This window comes from Pararge aegeria, chromosome 8, assembly GCF_905163445.1.
Source record: "Pararge aegeria chromosome 8, ilParAegt1.1, whole genome shotgun sequence".
Classification (NCBI taxonomy): domain Eukaryota; kingdom Metazoa; phylum Arthropoda; class Insecta; order Lepidoptera; family Nymphalidae; genus Pararge; species Pararge aegeria.
In genome coordinates, this window is record NC_053187.1 from 18,609,063 (window position 1) to 18,628,228 (window position 19,166).

The 19,166-nt window shown below is 34.7% G+C and overlaps 2 protein-coding genes across 2 annotated transcripts in view; one reads left to right on the plus strand and one right to left on the minus strand.

Annotated features, from left to right (window-relative positions):
* LOC120625914 lies at positions 1-18,842 on the minus strand. The gene is made up of 7 exons (XM_039893182.1): positions 18,741-18,842; positions 7,003-7,146; positions 5,655-5,762; positions 4,057-4,212; positions 3,233-3,396; positions 1,588-1,759; positions 1-927 (listed from the first exon to the last, which is right to left on the minus strand). Exons 1-7 carry the CDS (start codon positions 18,771-18,773, stop codon positions 823-825), a joined length of 882 nt encoding a protein of 293 aa, XP_039749116.1. The 5' UTR covers positions 18,774-18,842; the 3' UTR covers positions 1-822.
* LOC120625915 overlaps positions 15,482-19,166 on the plus strand; it is a 21,638-nt gene continuing 17,953 nt past the window's right edge. The window contains exon 1 of the mRNA XM_039893183.1: positions 15,482-15,616. The gene's annotated coding sequence lies outside the window, so the exon portion shown is untranslated. The remainder of the gene's footprint in view (positions 15,617-19,166) is intronic.

The following is a 19,166-nucleotide window of genomic DNA, read 5'->3' on the forward strand; positions in this document are numbered from 1 at the left end:
TTATTTAAAAATTTCATACTTTATTGTTTCTGTTTATACAAATTTTATTACTGGCTTCGAAGTCTTATGTTATCCTACCAATGATAAAATATTAGGTTTCTAATTCACCAAGACTGGGTTCAAGAGTTTAACTTTTGCAATTTTTTCAAATCTTGAAAGAAAAGTGTTTTAATAAATGTTTAGTAGGTAAATAGAAAGAAATATCTAAAAAAAATATTTAAAATATTATTTCAAAGTTACACTTTTAAACTCCAGTCTGGTTAGAGATGTTAAAAACTAATTACAATTTTTTATCAAAATTTTTTATCACGTGATTTTACAGAATTGTAATTTATTTTCTTAGCTTCTATAAAATAAGAGAAATTTCATAGACTTATTGTTATTAACTTTCATTACGGTACGACAAGCAAAAGTACTCATTAAATAGATTACAAATTGCTAACTTATCCTACTTAACTAAAATGGCAACGGATATTACTACCTTTTATAACATCATTAGAAATCGATAACAATTCCAAATACAGATTCAAACAGCACTTAATTTTATTTCCTTTTATGAACATCAATATAAATATTGCAGAAATAAATAAAAGTTTTCTTTTAACTGTTATTCTATACAACTGAATTTGTCTTGAGTTCACTGTTGAGACATATTTAACATAATATCGACTTAAGGTATGAAATATGTTTCAACTGATCGCTATGCAAATTTTTTAATACTCGAAACCATTGAATCTGTATTTTGTTTGAATACCTTTACTATTTCAAAAATACTTTCTAAATCCAGTTTAACAAAGATGTCGTATAATTTAAATCTAACCTCTAGTAAGGTTTACCATAGTTGCTGGGCTCTTTTTCTTCAGGGTTCTTAGGTACTATAATGGAGACTGGGTAGTCGAACTTGTAGAAGAATCCACGTGGAGGACCCTGCAATTAAGTATGATAATTAAGTTATGTGTAATACGAAAATAAACTCATCTTTTTTTACTTATGCTCTTGCGATAACTAGAAAGTGGTTTATGCATAGATCATGTAGCAATACAAAGTTATATTTTTATTTATTATTATTATACCAACAACTTTTGTGAACCATTCAAACAATAGACTTCCAGTGTTCGAATGATTAATCAATATATACCTACTTTATTTTCCATACCGTTTTTCACTGTAGTTTTATTAAAAACTGGAAAAATACCGTTTAAATTTATAAAAGGTTTGCAATTTTAATTTCTAAAATATTTTTTAATTACTCTATTTGCTTATAGAACGTTTCAAGATAAACAATTAGAACCAGTGGATGTATTGTCGACAGCTTTTCCACAGTGTTACGCATGTAGTCTTAAAAGTAGAGATCAAGGATACGATCTCAGCTAGATAATTTGGTAAATTATAATTTGTGATTTGTCTTGTCGGCTTTGCCAACAAAGAAGTGCTGAAGTGATATAGCGTTCCGTTTATGGATACAGGTTTGTAGGCTATATATACCTCACAGTCCAGCTCTCTATTATTAAGTGAGATTACAGTCAAAGCTTAAGCTATGGTGGAAAAAAAATTGTTCAATGAACTGGTAGCAAATGTTTAACTTACAGTAGGCTCGGGCTCTTCGTATTTCTCAGGTTTGGGTGAGGGTGGGTATGAGGGCAACTGAGCGTTCGGGTTGTACGCCTTGGCCTCACGAGCCTGACCGGGGGCGGCAACGACGGCACCACTCAACTCGGACGCGGCGGGCTGGTAGTCGAATCTGTTGTAGTAATCTCCCCTAAAAATATAAGAATATTTGATTACTATGAATCTGCAAAAAGTGTTTATTATTTAATTATTAAAAATATTTCATTATTTTGACGGCCGATTGGCACATTTTGCAGCGACCCTGCTTCCTGAGTCCTAGGCCGTGAGTTCGATTCCCACAACTGGAAAATGTTTGTGTTATGAGCATGAATGTTTTTCAGCGTCTGGGTGTTAATATGTATATTATAAGTATTTATGTATATTATTCATAAAAATATTCATCAGTCATCTCAGTAACCATAACACAAGCTACTCTTACTTTGTGGCTAGATGGCGATGTGTGCGTTGTCGTAGTATACAAAAAGTATAAAAAAAAAAATAACTTTGAATCTGTAATCAACTATAGACTGACATGCTGGATTAAAGCACTAAAAAGGTTTGCCCATTATCACCACCTTGTGCAGACGGTTTGATGATCGCAGTAGATGATAGTAGTAGCACAGCCACTGCTGTCCGTTCTCTGTTATACTCCCTTAGTCGCCTCGTACAATACCCACGAGAGGTGGTAGTGAAAAATGTTTCCTAATCTGCCATCGTCACACGGCAATTTTAATGTGAATGGTCGTAAAAGATTTAATTAAGGCAACATTGACCGCAATAAGAATTCAACAGCACAAAAATACAGTTAAAATCCAAAAATACAAGACGAATTATCACAGGAACTAGGAATGCGGTAAACCCTAAACTTTACATTAAGTTAAGCTAAACATTATATTAAGAATGCCGATAGTTCTTTTATAACCTATTCATTAGAAAAAAAAATAGTTTTGAATTAATTTGTTAATAAGGATTTCATAAATTGTACAGTAAACCACGATTTGAATAACATAGATATAAATCATGTAGATTTCACGTAGATTTCCAAGTCCACATATTTTTTTAAGCGATATCGTTTCATGTCTCCTTCAAATCTAAACTGTTTACGATGGTGATTTTTTCGTACCGACCAATTATATGACGATCTTGTGAAACAGAGGATATAACTGCTCACAGAACAACAGCAAATATACCTCTTAATAAGTGCTAATTAGTTGCAAGAATAAACTACACCTTCAGCTATTCTAATTTAGTATCTGAACACGCGGAAGTCGAGTTGTACTATGTGATCTTTGATCTTGTTTATAGTAGCTTCGTTTACATGCTTTTATTTTATAATTTTAAGAATTCTGACATTATGATAAAATTATTAAATCAATAAATATAAATATACTACGACAATACACACATCGCCATCTAGCCGCAAAGTAAGCGTAGCTTGTGTTATGGGTACTAAAATAGCTGACATAATAATATACAGATAAACACCCAGACACTGAAACCATTCGTGTTCATCAAGGAAATATTTTCCAGTTGTGGGAATCGAACTCACGGCTTTGGACTCAGAAAACACTGCGCTAATCGGCTGTCAAAACATTTAAATTTTTATAAATCAGCTGTCACTTACTGTGGGTCAGGGTTCTGGCGAGCAGCAGCTGCTGCTTCAGCCCAGGCCTTCTCATGAGCGAGACGAGCTTGTCTGACATCCTCTGCTTCCTCAACTGGCTTCAGAACAACCTTGGGGATGTTGTCTTCTTGGTGGAAACCTTCGCTGTCTGACCAGTAACGTACCTGGGAATATCAAATAATTTAAGCATCCTCAAGCTGTAGTCATTAAGAATGATGAAGATTACGCTATCATGCCACAATATCATGCCACATATGATGTGTGAAATCAAATAGCAGCACCCATTTTTTTCAAATAAGCAAATAAACAGGTTGTTGAAGTCATATTTATTTATAATGTTGCGCTCAATGCAATGACCTTGACTGATTTAAAATCTCTGAATGTACTTTGTTTTAGCTTGTATGCATATGTTAATGGTTTAGTGGTCGTGACATGCGAATTATTGTTATCAGAGTGTGTCCTAAACGACAGATTATTTTACACCTGCAGATGAATCTATAAGCCTATCATATTAACAGATTATCTAGAAATAATAGCAGCCTTATCACTACGTTTGTATCCTAATACATAAACTTTCTGCATTTCCTTTCGGTTGTGGTGCATAAATAATCAAATGGTTGAAAGATATTTTCGAATGACAGTTAATAAAAAAAAAATGTTTTATTTTCCTGTTGTAATGTTCAAATAAAGTGTATAAATAAATTAAATATTAATCAATTGCATAGTACCCCATGTACTACTCAAGCCTACATATAATTTCTGTACTATAATATAGAAAGTGAGTTACACGAAAATAAAACAGATATTTGAAAGAAGAAGTATACCTTGATAAGTTCGTTGTTATCGCCCTTGAAGGTGTAGGAGCCAGTGACGTCACCAGACCGGGCTCTGTTCTCGACCTTGGCAGACTCAGGGGTTTCGTAGCCGTACGCATAAGCGCCTAGGCCATCTTGACCATGGTACTGGTACGCGTTATATACCTTAAATGTAAAACATTAAGTTAAATAACAACTTTTACTAACGTTTTATTCCAAATCATGCTCAAATGAACATTCGGAAGGCTTTTTTTTCTATTGAGGTACCATAAATGGTGCTAATCTAGTTATTCAAAAATCTGGAAATTCAATGATTACGTCAACAAATAGTTGAGAGCCGAGTAATGGGCGGGACAAGTTCAACGCATGGACGGTACGAGAGCCCCAAATAGGTTGATGGAGTGCAAATTGTAAGGACATGTAGGCCGAGGACAACAAAAGATCAACGGAGTGATAGATTTGAAAAGGACTTGAGGGTTGTGGAAGTTCAGGGTTTTAAGGAAGCTGCTTCTGGCCGCCTTCAGTAAAGAAAGATGGTTGACGAAGCGAAGGCTCACCCTCCGCTTTGGTGATAATGACAAATAGTTTTATCTTTTTCCCTTTAAAACATTGCGAAAAGAGTGGTTGCACTCCTCCCAATTCAATTATTACCAGAAATTATTCTTCGTAAATTTATATACAGCCTAATTAGTACCATTTATAGCTACTGATCAACGACTCATCAAAATCATTACATATATCTGAGTATAATGATCATATATGATTCATTAATGATTAATTTAAAAAATGCAAATCTTATTTATTTTATATCTAGTTATGCACGTTAGTAAAACTGAAATATCTTGACTCTAAGAGCATTTCTAAATAAGGATTTTTATTTTAAGAATGGCTCGTCTTCCGACTAATCAAATAGGCCTCGTAATTATCCTCTACCATCTATAGAATGTAATTAATCGCTAAATGCACAATGTTATTGCCATCTACTGGTTCAACAAGTTCATTTTTGTATTATTAGAATAGGCAACAGGTATATTAGAATATTATTAGAATAGGAATATAAACAACTGACGTATGTTCTGTCTTTATTTTTATTTGTTTCTAGTGCAGTTTAGCCACCTCCTCCTCCTCGTTTGTGTAGATACAGAGAGCACATTATGTGGGTACGACTTGTAAAATATACTTGACATTGTATAATATATTACGATTTTCTTCTTATCTTAGCTTGTTCATTAACCAAATGTGTTACAAAAGTAAATGCAGAAGTTTTTGCCGTCATGTTTTACATCAGATACGAATAAAAACGAATCGTTTATTTTAGGCTATTACAGATACATCCATCCTTTTGTGTCATGCTACCAAATTGAAACTTGAAAGTACCGAACTACCGACTAAAATCACTTCCTGGATCAGTTTTTAGTAAGGAATTTAAGAGATCATTAATTATTTATTTACCTTCGCATATGATAATATGACAAAAGCAGATGCAACTTTATGACCATTTGAAACAAATTGTTATCTTAATCATCATTAGCTTCATATTTTAAGTATGCATCAAATTATTCATATCATTGTCCTAAAGTGAATTCAAGTTTTATGTTTTGTCTTACCTCTTCTACGTAGGCGTCTGGGTTTTCGATTTCATGACCATTCCTCCAGTAATGGCCGAGAGTGGGACCTGCATCAGCTGAGCGAAAGCTGGGGTCATCGTACCTAACCTGTAAAAATATTTATCAATCTTCTTTAGCGGTCTTTAACGTTGCTGGATCAAGCGATCTCAATAAGTCAATAGAGGCACTCAAATTTGATATTTTCAAGTCCTCAAACAACCCAATTCGATTCACATTCCAAGTTCATTAACAAGTGTAAAAACACTTGTTAATGAACTTGGAATGTGTTTTTAAAACGAGAAACAAATTACGTCGGTAATTATTAAACCCCAGAAGTTTTCTTTCAAATGACTGGACCATTGTTTGTATATTTGAAAGCATATTTCTTCATTCAACTGCCTGGGAGTATCGGGATTACGGTTCGCCAGCGTTAACATTACACAGATAAGCAATTTTAAAAATGCGAGTCATGCAAGTAAATGATAAAGTTTAGACGAGATTCTTACACACTCATTAGTAACTCATATATATTTAAAAGACCTTTTTTTGTGTGTTCTAAGTACGTTAGTTTAAATCTATATATTATATATATATTTTTATATGTTATATTTTTTATATGTATTTTCTAAGTATTTATGTATATAATTCATAAAAATATTCATCAGGCATCTTAGTACCCATAACACAATCTACGCTTACTTTGGGGCTAGATGGCGCTGTGTGTATTGTCGTAGTAAATTTATTTATTTATTATATATACTCGTATGTAAAGTCAAAGTCATAGTCCAAAATATCTTTATTCAAGTAGGTCCATAGATGATAAGCAAATACAGTGGAAGTTTTAATTAATTAGAATCGAACGAATATCCTAAAACTAGTCCCCCAATCCACCCTGGGCTAGGGTGGTTGACTACGGCCTTAACCCCTTCTCGTTGTGGGAGTAATGGTTTTTATGATGATGATGAATATCCAAACCAAAATTAAATGTGCAGATTACCTATTCGTAATTTTTTTTTAGAACGTTATCTGTTTTAATATTTGCACGGTAAGCATTGACAGAAGATAAAAATAATATCCCCTTTCATGGGATAAAATTAACGTGTCCGCTTGCCAAAGCACGGGAATCACGGGGAATGGGAGAAATTTACCCCCGTCTATTATTACTCTTATATTGTTTGGACATTATTTTTACTGAACGCCAAAACTCTATAAAGCTTTAGGAGACGGTATAATAATATCCTTTCCCCGGTAAGAAAATTGTCTCCTGCCCATGTTAGCTGTGCTGGATATATGCCCAGTGAAAGTACCCAGGCTGGGATATTGATGATGAAGATGGCGAGGTACTTACCAAGTTCTTAGTTGCAACGAGACCGGACAACTTGGGGTCCGAAAAGGGTGGGTTGCTCAGGTACTTCTGTGCCTCTTCGGGAGAGAGGTCCAGCTCCAGAACATTGTCGGAGATACCCTGGGGTGCTGCGGCAGATAGCGCAATCTGTGAAAAGACAACATAAAATGAACGTTACTTTTGTAAAAATTTAAGTGTCACTTCTTCACTTCACACTGTCACAAAAAACATCTAATTGCTTGGAACGCACGAAACTGTGAAAAACACCAAAAAGTGAAAAGTGCCGGGAATCAAAATCTCTCTCCCTCCGAACCACTGAACTGACGCTACTAAAACTAGTATACCTAGTCGAAACACATGAAAGCCCAGTATACAATTTGCGAACCTAATGGTAGTCACTACAAACAGACTGACTTGACGTTTCAAAAGTGCTTATTAATTAGGCCTACTTGAAATAAATGAATTGAAATTTGAATGCTAAACATTATAGTCAAATTTCTACAACATTTTTACGTCTTGACATAAAATAGGATGATTTAATGATAAAAAAAAGTATAAAGTATTGACGACCGGTTGTTCAATTTGCATAAACATTTCTCAGACCTTGGTTTTAAAACAATTCGATGATTTTAATTGGCCACAATTTGCACAAATTAAACGTAGACAGGTATTTACCTACTTCTTTGACGGTTGAAACTACTTTTCTTAGAGTCTCGTATCCTTGTTTAATAACGAAATAACAAAATGTGGCGGTTATATTCTATAAAATTTGAAAACAAAAAGAAAAATAATGGGGAAAATGAAAATGGGCCAAAAATGAATTGTGCCTTTTTATTTATTCTATGAATACTTTATATTTTTTCACACAAAAAGTAGTTTGTAATCAGGTAAACAAATTTAAATGAAACAATAACATTTCAAAAATAAATTAGCTATCTTTTTAAAGTATTTTAAAGGTAGTGGCTTTTTGTATCGTTCAACGTTGTCTTATACTCTTAGTCTAAGCCTCGAACAATAAAATCAGTAAAGACGTAAATATATCTGGTTATAAGAGTGATGTAATACACAGTAGTTATTTATTAATATTAATAATTATTTATATAATAGCATGTAATAATTTTTTATTATATTTATTGTTCGTCTTCACAACGCCACGTGTACGTTACCGGTAATAGTACCGGTTTGTAAATTAACTGCAATAATACACATTCTAACAATAACATAAAATATCGATCGATCAGTGCGCCTTGCAATAATTGTTGACAACATTACTATTCCACATGACGATAATCTGGTGAAAGCTGAAAAGGAAAAAGTATCTAAATACTTGGACCTTGCTCACGAGATTACCGCCATGTGGAATGTTGTGTCGACCGTTATTGTTCCGATCGTCGTGTCAGTCAATGGTCTTCTCGCGAAAAGCATCGACCAACATCTTAAGAAGATTTCGCTTGATTGTTGTATCAAGGGCCGGATACAGAAGGCAGTAGTCCTTGAAACGGCGCGTATTGTGAGGAGGTTCCTCACTCTGGAGCCCTGACCGCCGGTTGCTTGGGCATTCAATAGCCCCGCCAGCAGAGGGTGGATGTTTTTTTTTATAAATTTTTAGTAGTGTTTTTTATTTTATTTTGCATTGTAAACAATTAAAAAAAAATGAAAAATAATAAATGATAGTATAAAAACATAAAATAGCAAATAATTTAGAGGACATATCAAAGTAACATATAATTCCTTAAAGATTTAAGGTTAAAGTTTTATATTTAAGTACAACTGTATAGCATTCAAGAAAATTTGTAGTAGGTTGGGAATTTTCAGATGTAAAAAACAACCGTTTTTAATGTGAGCGCTGATTTTTTTCGTAAAAAAAAAAGATTTCCCTGTGCAAAGTCCTATAGGCATCCTATGCAAGTTTCTTCAGAGTCAATAAAGAACTGCTGAACATTAATCAACATTAACAGACATGAAGACTTCCATTTAATCCCCAGTGACGTAACTCTCAAGCTGAAATGCTAGGCACCAACGAAAGAATTAAAAACATACAGATTCACTTCACTCTAGTAGCGTTTCTCGATTCTGTAGGTTCTTAATTCTGTGGCACCAACTATGATATTTTTATTCGAACGTGGATATTTTAAAAATTATATCAATTTAATAAAATTCCAATATCCCTACTAATATTATAAATGTGAATGTAAGTTGGTTTGTTACGCTTTCACGCGAAAACTACTGAACCGATCTTCATGAAACTTGTTATACACATTCTTGGAGGTGTTATAATATAGTGTACTTGTCATTGAAAAAAAAATTTCGTAACATTATTTTTTTTGTGAAAAAATCTAAAAATCTCATATATGACTATAGGTGTAGACTATGCAGTAGACTATATAGCAGTACGCTGCCTCCAAAAATTACGCGGGCGAAGCCGCAGGGCACATCTAGTTATTTATAACTTTGTTTTAAGTATCTTTTTTGTGTGAGACGAAATCGGTCTCCTAATAAATTACTTTCTTTATTACATTTAAAAATATACCCAGACCTGTTTAAAATTTATGCTCGAAGCTCACGCTTTGCGTGCTTATAAATAATTAACATTTCATAAAAGGCAACGCATTTCTAAAGAACTCGCAAAACAAAGCGTTAAAAAATTAATTCAAAGTTTCTTTAATACATAATATTATTACGCTTTTAAATAGCTTTAAATTGATTAGCGTAAATTAAAAATAGTCATACCTATATTTTTAAATCTATTTTCTTTTCAACTAGTTTTTTTTGTTTGCGACTACTATCTCTGGAACTACCAGTTGGATTAAGAAAAATCTTTTTGCATTTTTAAATCTTATTATTGAAGAAGGCGATAGACTATTTAACATCACGCGACCCCGGCCAGGAAAACGAAGTAACGAAGTACAGGTCTCAACGAAGGAATGGGTCTGAGAAGGTTTTAAGACCGTATCCACCACGCTGGCCTAGTGCGGATTGGTAGACTCCATCACTCCACATACCTTTGAGATCATTATGTAGAACTCTCAAGCATGCAGGTTTCCTCACGATGTTTTCCCTTACCGTCGAAGCAAGTGATATTTTTAATTACCTAAAATCGCACATAACTTAGAAAAGTTAGAGTTGCGTGAGTCGAGCACCTACCCACTGCTGTATTATCAAAATATCAAAATAAGCCCGCCCGCTAGACAAATGCCTTTGATCTCATAGATTGCAATTTCATTGTTTTGGCACCGAACTCAGGACCTTGTGATCCGTCGTGAAAACTAAGCCTGGTGGTGTGTCAGACTAATAAAATACTACCACCCACTGAGAGTCGTCTAACCAAAAATTCGAATATTTGAAAGTCTAATTTTATCTTTTTTGCCAATAAAAGGTTGCCGATAATTTATATGCACGAAGGTAGGATGTAATGTGACACCTTCAAAGGCGGTAATAAACCATCACGCAAGTTTTATTTTATTCGAAATACGTATACTTATTATTTTTTTTCTTACAACTTGGGATTTCCGTCTAAACCTGTGATATATGGATGTTATATAATATTAATGTACCTTTATTGCGAAATTAAAATTTCTAATTCCCGAGGAAGCTTTTAGAAGGCGGTCGTTGTATACGTTTTCAATTCAGGAAAATACATTTTGTTCCAATAACTAAATGATGATAATATAATTCGTACGAAATCATAAGCTATTCATTATTAACGTCTTATATATATCTTATTACTATATTATGTCTACTCACTACTGATCCAGGAAAGACGTCAAGAATCTGTTTTCAATGGTATTTCATTAGGCGCTAATAACTTTAAAAAACATCCTTTCGTTTCCTGCGTCTATGTCGTAAATATCAATGAATGAATCACGTAGGTAGGTATCAAAATTTATCGTATTTGAATTTACACATGATTTCCATAATCGTGTGGAGCGCGGTACGCGAGATTATGTTAAGATCCGCATACAAAAATATCGGTGACAGCGATGAGTCGATTTACATCGTGACCGCGTAATACTAATCCTTTATTAAGTAAACGAAAAAGGTCAAGCAAATACTTAACTACTTTGAATGGGTTCTGTACATAAAGTCAGATATACAACGTTTAACCGAATTACGAAATACTGTTGCATAAATATATTATTACATAAGGAATCACCCCGTAAAAATATTAAATCAAAAGAAGTATATTCATTTTTCCATACAAACTAATCTAAAACATTCTAAGTGACACGTGCATAGTACCTACGCTACGCGACGCGTACCTATAGTGACAGGAGTCACTTGATTTTACTTATGCATGTGATGTTTGGGCTGCATCTGATTTATTTCATTAAGATCTATGGCAGTGGTTTACTCAAAAACTATTAGCTTTTTGGTTACAAAGATAAGTCTCGGTGACCGTAAATAATGTACCTCTAAAGCCACTATAGTAATATTTCGGTTTTAATTTACACGTTGTATAGAGTTGGAGTACAGATACGCAACTCTTCATCATCATCATCATCACCAATAGCTTATAGTCCACTGCTGGAATAAATGTCTTTTCCTAGGGGAGGGTTTGCCCATAATCACCACGCCGCTGGGCAGACCCTAAGTCGCCTCGTATGACATCCACGGGAAGGGGAGGAATGGAGACAACAGTATTCCGATCTTATTCACTACACGGCAAGAGTTACTCTGAAAGTAACTCTAATGATGCTAAATCTGTTGCACGCACAAGGTTCTCGCGACTATTTTGTTGCATCTTATGACAAGCTGAGCCAGATTTCCTCCCTTACAGAATCGAATAAGCCGCTCCAATTCAGGTAATCTGGCTTTAACGTAAAATTGTCAGTGAGTACGTTACTAAATGTATGTGTTATCATCGCTATTAATAAAAAGTTATACCAATCTCTACATGAAGATTTATTTTATAAGATATTCAAATCTCTAAACGAACCTAAATCATAATATGTCATGTCTAAAAAATTATACTTTTTTTCATGGCGTAGTGTGAAAAAAGCACTCCTTTTTGACCCGTCAATTTGGCAGAATTGTCACCAACATTTATATCATCAACGTAAGCATAGTGTGTCATTTTGTGTCTACAAAAAATATGAAAAAATATGCTACCCATTTCCCGGGAATACATTGTGAAAAGTAGCACTACTTGTCAAGTTTTTATAAATTGGTCTTCAATTTAGTATTATAGGAATGAATTTCGTAATCGTGTTCGTTTTGTGGTAATTTTACGGAACTCTACTTCTAAAGCTATGAAAAACAAGAAGGTTGTATTGTAAATTAATTATGGTTTCGCTAACCTTTATAAAAAGCTTCTTACTCTTTGACCCATTGCGGAAATTCCCAACAACTTTGTGTACGTAATTATATAGTAGTTATTCGTGCAGCGCATGTTTTTATTTTTAAAAAAAATCGGCCAAGTGATGGAGAGGGTTTTAATGTAAACCTTAGTGAGCCTAAATTATTACCTATTTAAATTTTAGATAGAAAAATACGTTACTTAATGTACCTAAAAAACAAAGTCTTTTTACTTTAAATATCAGAAGCGATAAACGTACTTATTGGATAATAATTAACAACTTAAGAATTATTTATTTCTTATTAGGTACTATCAAATGGGTATTGTATGTAGAGAATCCAATCTAAATGTACTCGTATGTATTGCTCATTATTTTGGCTATGTCTTCCACAATGAAGATGGATATATGCTATCGCAACTTACATTATTTTGATCTAACGATTTATGCAGCGCACGCCACGATACATCTCAGGTGACAGATTTTTCTCGGACTTACTCGAAACTTATTAAAATGTTTGTGTAAATTTAAACAATATTTTTACATATTTTAAACTATATTATTTTGATGTACAGCCTATATTACTGTAAAGTTTTATCAAAATATTTTTAGTAGTTTTTAGTAACAAACATCCATCCATACGAACTTTATATATTTTTAATAGTAATCATTTATAGTTGTTCATCAATTTGAGGCGTAGGAGTGGCGTGCATAGAGGGTATGCACAGGGTATGAAGATGAAGTGAAATGAAAAAAATCTCCAGTACGTGTTATATAAGGGTAGACTTCTAATAACTCATTCAATGTCTATCCCTAAGTTTTTAACAACTCGCACTGGTGATTTTCTTCATTTTATATCATCTTCATACCCTGTGCATACCCTCTTTGCACGCCACTGAGGCGTAGGTGTAAAGCCTGCCTGTAAACACACCGGCAACCACACCCTTCAGACCGGAACACAGCATTGCAACAATACTGCTGAGCGGCAGAAATAAGCATGTGATAAGCGACTAAGGCACTGGAAGGTATCTTTGCATCGTTCGAGTCCATGTTGGACTGTAGTGCATATAATGCAGTCGTATTTATATTTAAAAAAAAACCCATCAATTCCATGTCATGAAAATTGGTTATTCATCATCATCATCTCAACCACCTTCTTATGGGGCCCATAGTTAGCTAACATTGGTTATTAATCAAATACTATTTTAAATGTTTCATGAAAACTAACTATGAACTAATATTAATAAAAAATCTGCAAAACATGAATTTATAGTTATCAAATGTTTAATTATGTACTCCCTTTATCAAATTACTGTAACACATGATATCAGAATGTTTAGGCTCAATGTTCATTGCTTATTACCTATTTAGCTTTGTATCTGTTTGTAGCTTATATTAGCCTAAACTACCTGCATATAATTGTGAATCCCATCACGCGTGATCCGCGAATGACCGCACCCACATTCGCAAAGTCTTATTCATCCATCTTCACTTATCACCTTGACTCCGATCAGATTCGCACGTCGCGGGTGTCACAGTCGCAAAAAAAAATGTATATTTTATCATTAACAATGAAATATTGATGCCGTAGTCAAGATTTCTGATATGTCCACATTAAAACCAACCGTCACATCGCCTTTTGATTTGTGAGCTAAGCTTTGACGCAATGCCGCGGTGTGTGAGGTCAGATGTTCGTAATAAAACCAATACTTGGCAGAATCAGTACTATTTTCCGATTGGAGGTTTGAGAAGCGGGCTATAAAGAGTTCTTATTTCGCTTAGAACCAAATTGGGGTTATTGCCAAACATTTCCAGATTACCACGCTTCCATTCTCACCTGCAATCTCATCTGGTAAGTGATGATGCAGTCTAAGATGCTAGCGGGCTAGCCTGTGACAGGTACGGCAGGTATATTAAGGCCACACCCTTAATTGTTTTGTACCTAACATCGTGCAGGAACGCTAAATCGCTTCGTGGCTTTGTCGATAGGGTGGTAAATAGCCACACACATAGTCTCAAAAGTGAAAAGTAAGAAATTATACATTCCGAAGTCGTTCTGCCGGGGATTAAATCCGAGACCTACCTTTCACAAGACTGCAGCGCTCACAACTCCACCAGTCGATGAGTACCCTTAGTATACGACTCCCACATTTGCGTTCTTCGGTTCCACGCCTAAGCACGTTAAGCCGTCGTCAACATCTCCTCACAGAATGAGAAGGGTTTAGGTTTTAGTCCACCGCGCATTTGAGCAGAGTAGAGGTTAGACAGATTATAGCCGTTTAAACTACCGAATCTTACCGAGAGAAAACGATCTCCGTTCTGTCTATTTTGTAATAGATAGTCTATCCGGGATGTGCGTTTAACGATCATGGATAAGTGCTATCTATGTGCATCATGGTCAATTCATTACCGGCCCACCACAGAGCACGGTTCTCCTCCTACAATGAGAAGTTGTTAAGGCCGTAGCCCACCACGCTGGCCCACCGTGTGCGCGCGCATCGTAAAAATTTACTCTCATAACGCGCCAAAAGAAGTATAACTGCAAAAAATACTGTGCATAATTCTGAATCGCACTATCTTTCATTTAGAGGAAAATAATACAACTCAATTTGAAATCAACACCAATCTAATAATAATTATAAAGTGTTATTTTGATTGATGTAAAATATTTGGATGTTATTTTTTTACCTCAGCAGACCAAATAGACGTCTTCGGTTAAAATAAACCAACTTTTTTGTTTCTAATACAATTAAAACTATTATTACGGACTGACAGTAGGTATCAATGTGAAGTTTTATTTTATCCTTTAACCTTGATATAACCCGGATAAAGCGTAAATTGGTAATTAATCCTTACTAATATTATTAATTCAAAAGCATGTTTGCCCTTCCTTCTAAGCCCATCCGACTAATACCTAATATAAATAAAAATCATTTATTTGCAAGAACTAAGAACCCAATAATCTTGTTTTTTTTTTCAACTACTAACATGGTACGAACCAGGCTATTCTAGTTTAAAGGATGAAGATTAAATCATCACACATTATGAAACAAAATTCAATCGATGCCAAATGATCAGGTATCGGTTTTTAAACATTTTTTATTTTCCTCAAAGAGGATGTTCAACCTTCCACAAATAATTCTTTACTTTCATAATGACGTTTCCTTGTTTATTCACTTACTGACATTGGGCCAAGTGTTGCAAAAATGTCACAAAACCGGTCAAAATTATTGTGTTGATTTAAATCATCATTTTTCTCAAGAACTTACTCATTGTTCTCCGCAAGGTGGAGGTCAGAACATCGGTATTGTATCCGTGAAAACGTGAGTACAACATTTCACAATGTTTAGCTAACAGTAAATAATTATGAAACATGGTCGCTTACTATGGGCCTCATAAGAAAGCTTTGAGTCACTCAGCCAGCGATGGCGAGTTAGCTACGTTAGGAGTATCTCTACGTGTTCAAATCCAGAAATGAGGAGGTCCGTGGAAGATCTAGAGTTACCGATATATCTCAAAGAGTCGCATTTTTGAATTGGCAATGGAATCGGAACCGATGGACGTTGGGATTCCAAGGTGCCTGAATCGTGACTCTGCAATCGTAAACGCAGCGTTGTCGGCCCCCAACGAGGTGGACGGATGACATCAAGCAAGACGCTGGGAGCCACTTGAAGACCTCTGTCCAGCAATGGTTGAAGTGATGAAAGAATTATATTCAACATAGCCTGTAACAGTTCACTGTCAGATCTCGCTGCTGTTTTGAACTGGCTGTGCTGGACGAAAGCATTTTTTTTCATTTTTGTTTGGCTTATGTGCATTATCTTCTTCTTCTGAAGAAGAAGAAGATGTACATTATTTAAGAGAGCACATACATTTGAACAATCGACTTGTTCCCAGTCCGAGCTCGGGTAGGAGTCAACCGTTGCGATGCGTGTGTTGGGGCTCGCAACTACCATTACTTCAATAAGAGATATTGGTACCATAAAGACTTCTTCCTATACTAAGAGGAAGGAGTGATATATAGTGAATCCACTATGCCGTTTAACGGAGATATGAATGCCTGGAGTAGGGAGATGAAGTTGAATATGCTATGAAGTATTGAATGATGAGGAGATGGAGACATTAAGTTGATAATGGGATCTAGTGGTTATCTAGATTTTATGCCATTTAAGGAAATCTAGTCTTTTGAACTCGTTGCTTCTGACGCTCTAAAAGTCTTGAGTTATTATGGGACAACAAGGTTGGAGTCTTAGCCTCTGGATGATCATGTGCCAGTATTATTTAACAAATTATGAAACCTTACGGAGAGGTCTTTGTTAGGAACCAGTTGGTTTAGTTACAATATACCAAAAATAAAAACCACCACGGCATGTCCCTCTTGTTGGCTTTGTTAGACGCCCGGGGAACCCGTTGAATACCTCCCGGACGTCTACCACCCCAACCGATTACTGGGGCTCCCGCGCTAACGAAGAGGGGATCAGGACAAAAGCTTCCCCCCTCTTATAATTTAATATAAATCTTGAAATACGTCTTCAGACCTGAAAACAGCTGGCCGAAATGAGCCTGGCGGTATTACTGCGGACGAGTTCGGTCACAAAAAACTCTACTCCTAATAAAAGTAGAAACAGCTAAAAATACTTCAAAACAACATCCACATTTTCTTTAATTAGGTCGGACAGGTAAATTGCGTATGTCTAACAGTTTCCGAGGTTCTGCGAAGTTATCGTGACTTCCGATGTTATTATGTTGCAATTGCATAACATATGTTATGTAAATAAGTTAATAGCCTTTTATATTATTGACTTTTTGGCGCAGTGGTTAGTTCTGGATCTTATAGAAGTGGGTTCCATTTCCGGTGAAGGTCGCAGCAGGTTAATTTCGCCAAGTAGATTTAAATAAATTATCATCATCGTCATCATCAACCCTTTACCGGCCCACAGGGCACCAGAATAACAAGGGTGTAGGCCGTAGTCCACCACGCTGGCTAAACGCGGATTGGTAGACTTCACACGCCTATGAGAACATGATGGAGAACTCTCAGGCTTGCAGGTTTCCTCACGATTTCTTCCTTCACAGTGGAAGCAAGTTGTTGTCAATACTGGGATTCAAACTAGGCCCCAGAAAGGGAAGGCGATGCGTATACACACTAGGCTATAACCGCTCTTCAATAAAAAAAACAATTTATGTTATAAGTTAGATACAAGATGATAATAACATAAAAAATCCTCTTCTAACATAAGAACAGTATTGCGCAGTGAACAATATGCTTAATCAAATAATAAAGAGGTATCTAATAATTATATAAACAAATTTTCCTCGTAAAAACGAGTTTTCTTATGTACCTATCAATAACTTCTATTTTATTCTATTTATTAATAAGTTGTTTTCATGTTTGTTTATTTGGTTTTTTTTTTAAACTTTATTGTATATACCTTTATATACCTATATAATTTATACAAAGTAAATATATATAATACAGAAGAAATACAATAGAAAATGGGGCTTCCAAAGGCGGACTTATTGCTAAAGCAATCTCTTCTTGGCAACCTTTGTTAGGAATGACGAAGAAAGGCTTGGTGCAGCAATTTATTTTAAAATATATATAACTTTTAATATATATGTATAGAAATATATATATAATAATAAACTACTTACTCATAATATTTACAAAAGTATATAGATATTTATGCAGTATACTACGTAATATAATATTACATAGATACCTATCAGCCCACTCACTGCACCGATATTGATGAAATTTATCTGAGATAGCATCCGTGAACTTAGCATACGATAGATGTTATGCCGAAAAAGAACCAGGCGAACATTCACGTGATATTACTTTTCACAATCAACAAAAAAAACAGTGCCCGGGCCTATAAAAAAAAACTAAAAAATAAGCGAACGAAGTCACTGACAAAAAATAGTTAAAACCGAGCCGAATAAAACGGGCTCTAGGGCACGAAGGAAAGGTTAAAGAACATAGCAAACCTAAATATGATAAATATATCCAAAAAATAAACAAAAGAAAATCTCCAATCACTGACATCCCTAATAAAAATTTACCACGTTACTGAATCAAAAATATTAGGAGTGTTTTTCATCAATTATAATTAATCTTAACTCCTCGTTTCCAAATAAGCTAAATATTATTTTCTTTATTGTCATTAATCTAACACTTATCGAGTTATTTTACAGTGCAATGAGTAACGCTTCGAATTATGATATTAAAAATATTAATTCAAATATAAAAAAAAACAATTAAACAAAACACTCATGGAAAACTATTATGAAATCATTACCCAAAATTATTTACTCAATTATTTGTTCACTTAATTTTACGAAAATAAAATAAAACTATAAAATATTCCGGGTGTGTAAAACGACAGCTTTTCTCCAAATATTCCAGAAGCCTGTTATCTTATATTAATAAAGAAAATTACTTACAGCTACCGCCAAAAAAGTTCCGAAACGTAGCATCTTCTGAAAACTTCGTATATTTGTCACACAAGTAAGACCTCACAATTCAAAATACAGCGGAAAGATGCGCAGACTCATCTCCTATATACCGGCACAGCCTCCCATGACGTCACGTCCCCCGCGCCCCGCTCGACTCCCTGCCAAACCCGTTCGAAGTCGCATCTTCACTAACATCGAATCCTGTATTACTAAACTTGATTATAACATGACGACCGTTATTATTAGCTGATTGTTTTTTTTTTTCATTCGAATCCGCCTAACATTTATGCTTTTCATTCGGAACTTTTAGACACAACAAATTACTTTTCAACTTTAAGATATTTGTTATATTAACGACTGATTCGGAATCATTCAAAAACTCTTTAAACTAAAAAAAATAATCAGCAGCAGCAA

Bases quoted from the DNA above. Each gene is read 5' to 3' on its own strand.
- LOC120625914 (XM_039893182.1), bottom strand. From the start codon at position 18,773: ATGCTACGTTTCGGAACTTTTTTGGCGGTAGCT. The intron at 5,763-7,002 runs GTAAGTACCTCG...ATATTTTTACAG, and splicing joins TCGTTGCAACTAAGAACTTG to GTTAGGTACGATGACCCCAG. The intron at 928-1,587 runs GTAAGTTAAACA...ACTTAATTGCAG, and splicing joins ACGAAGAGCCCGAGCCTACT to GGTCCTCCACGTGGATTCTT.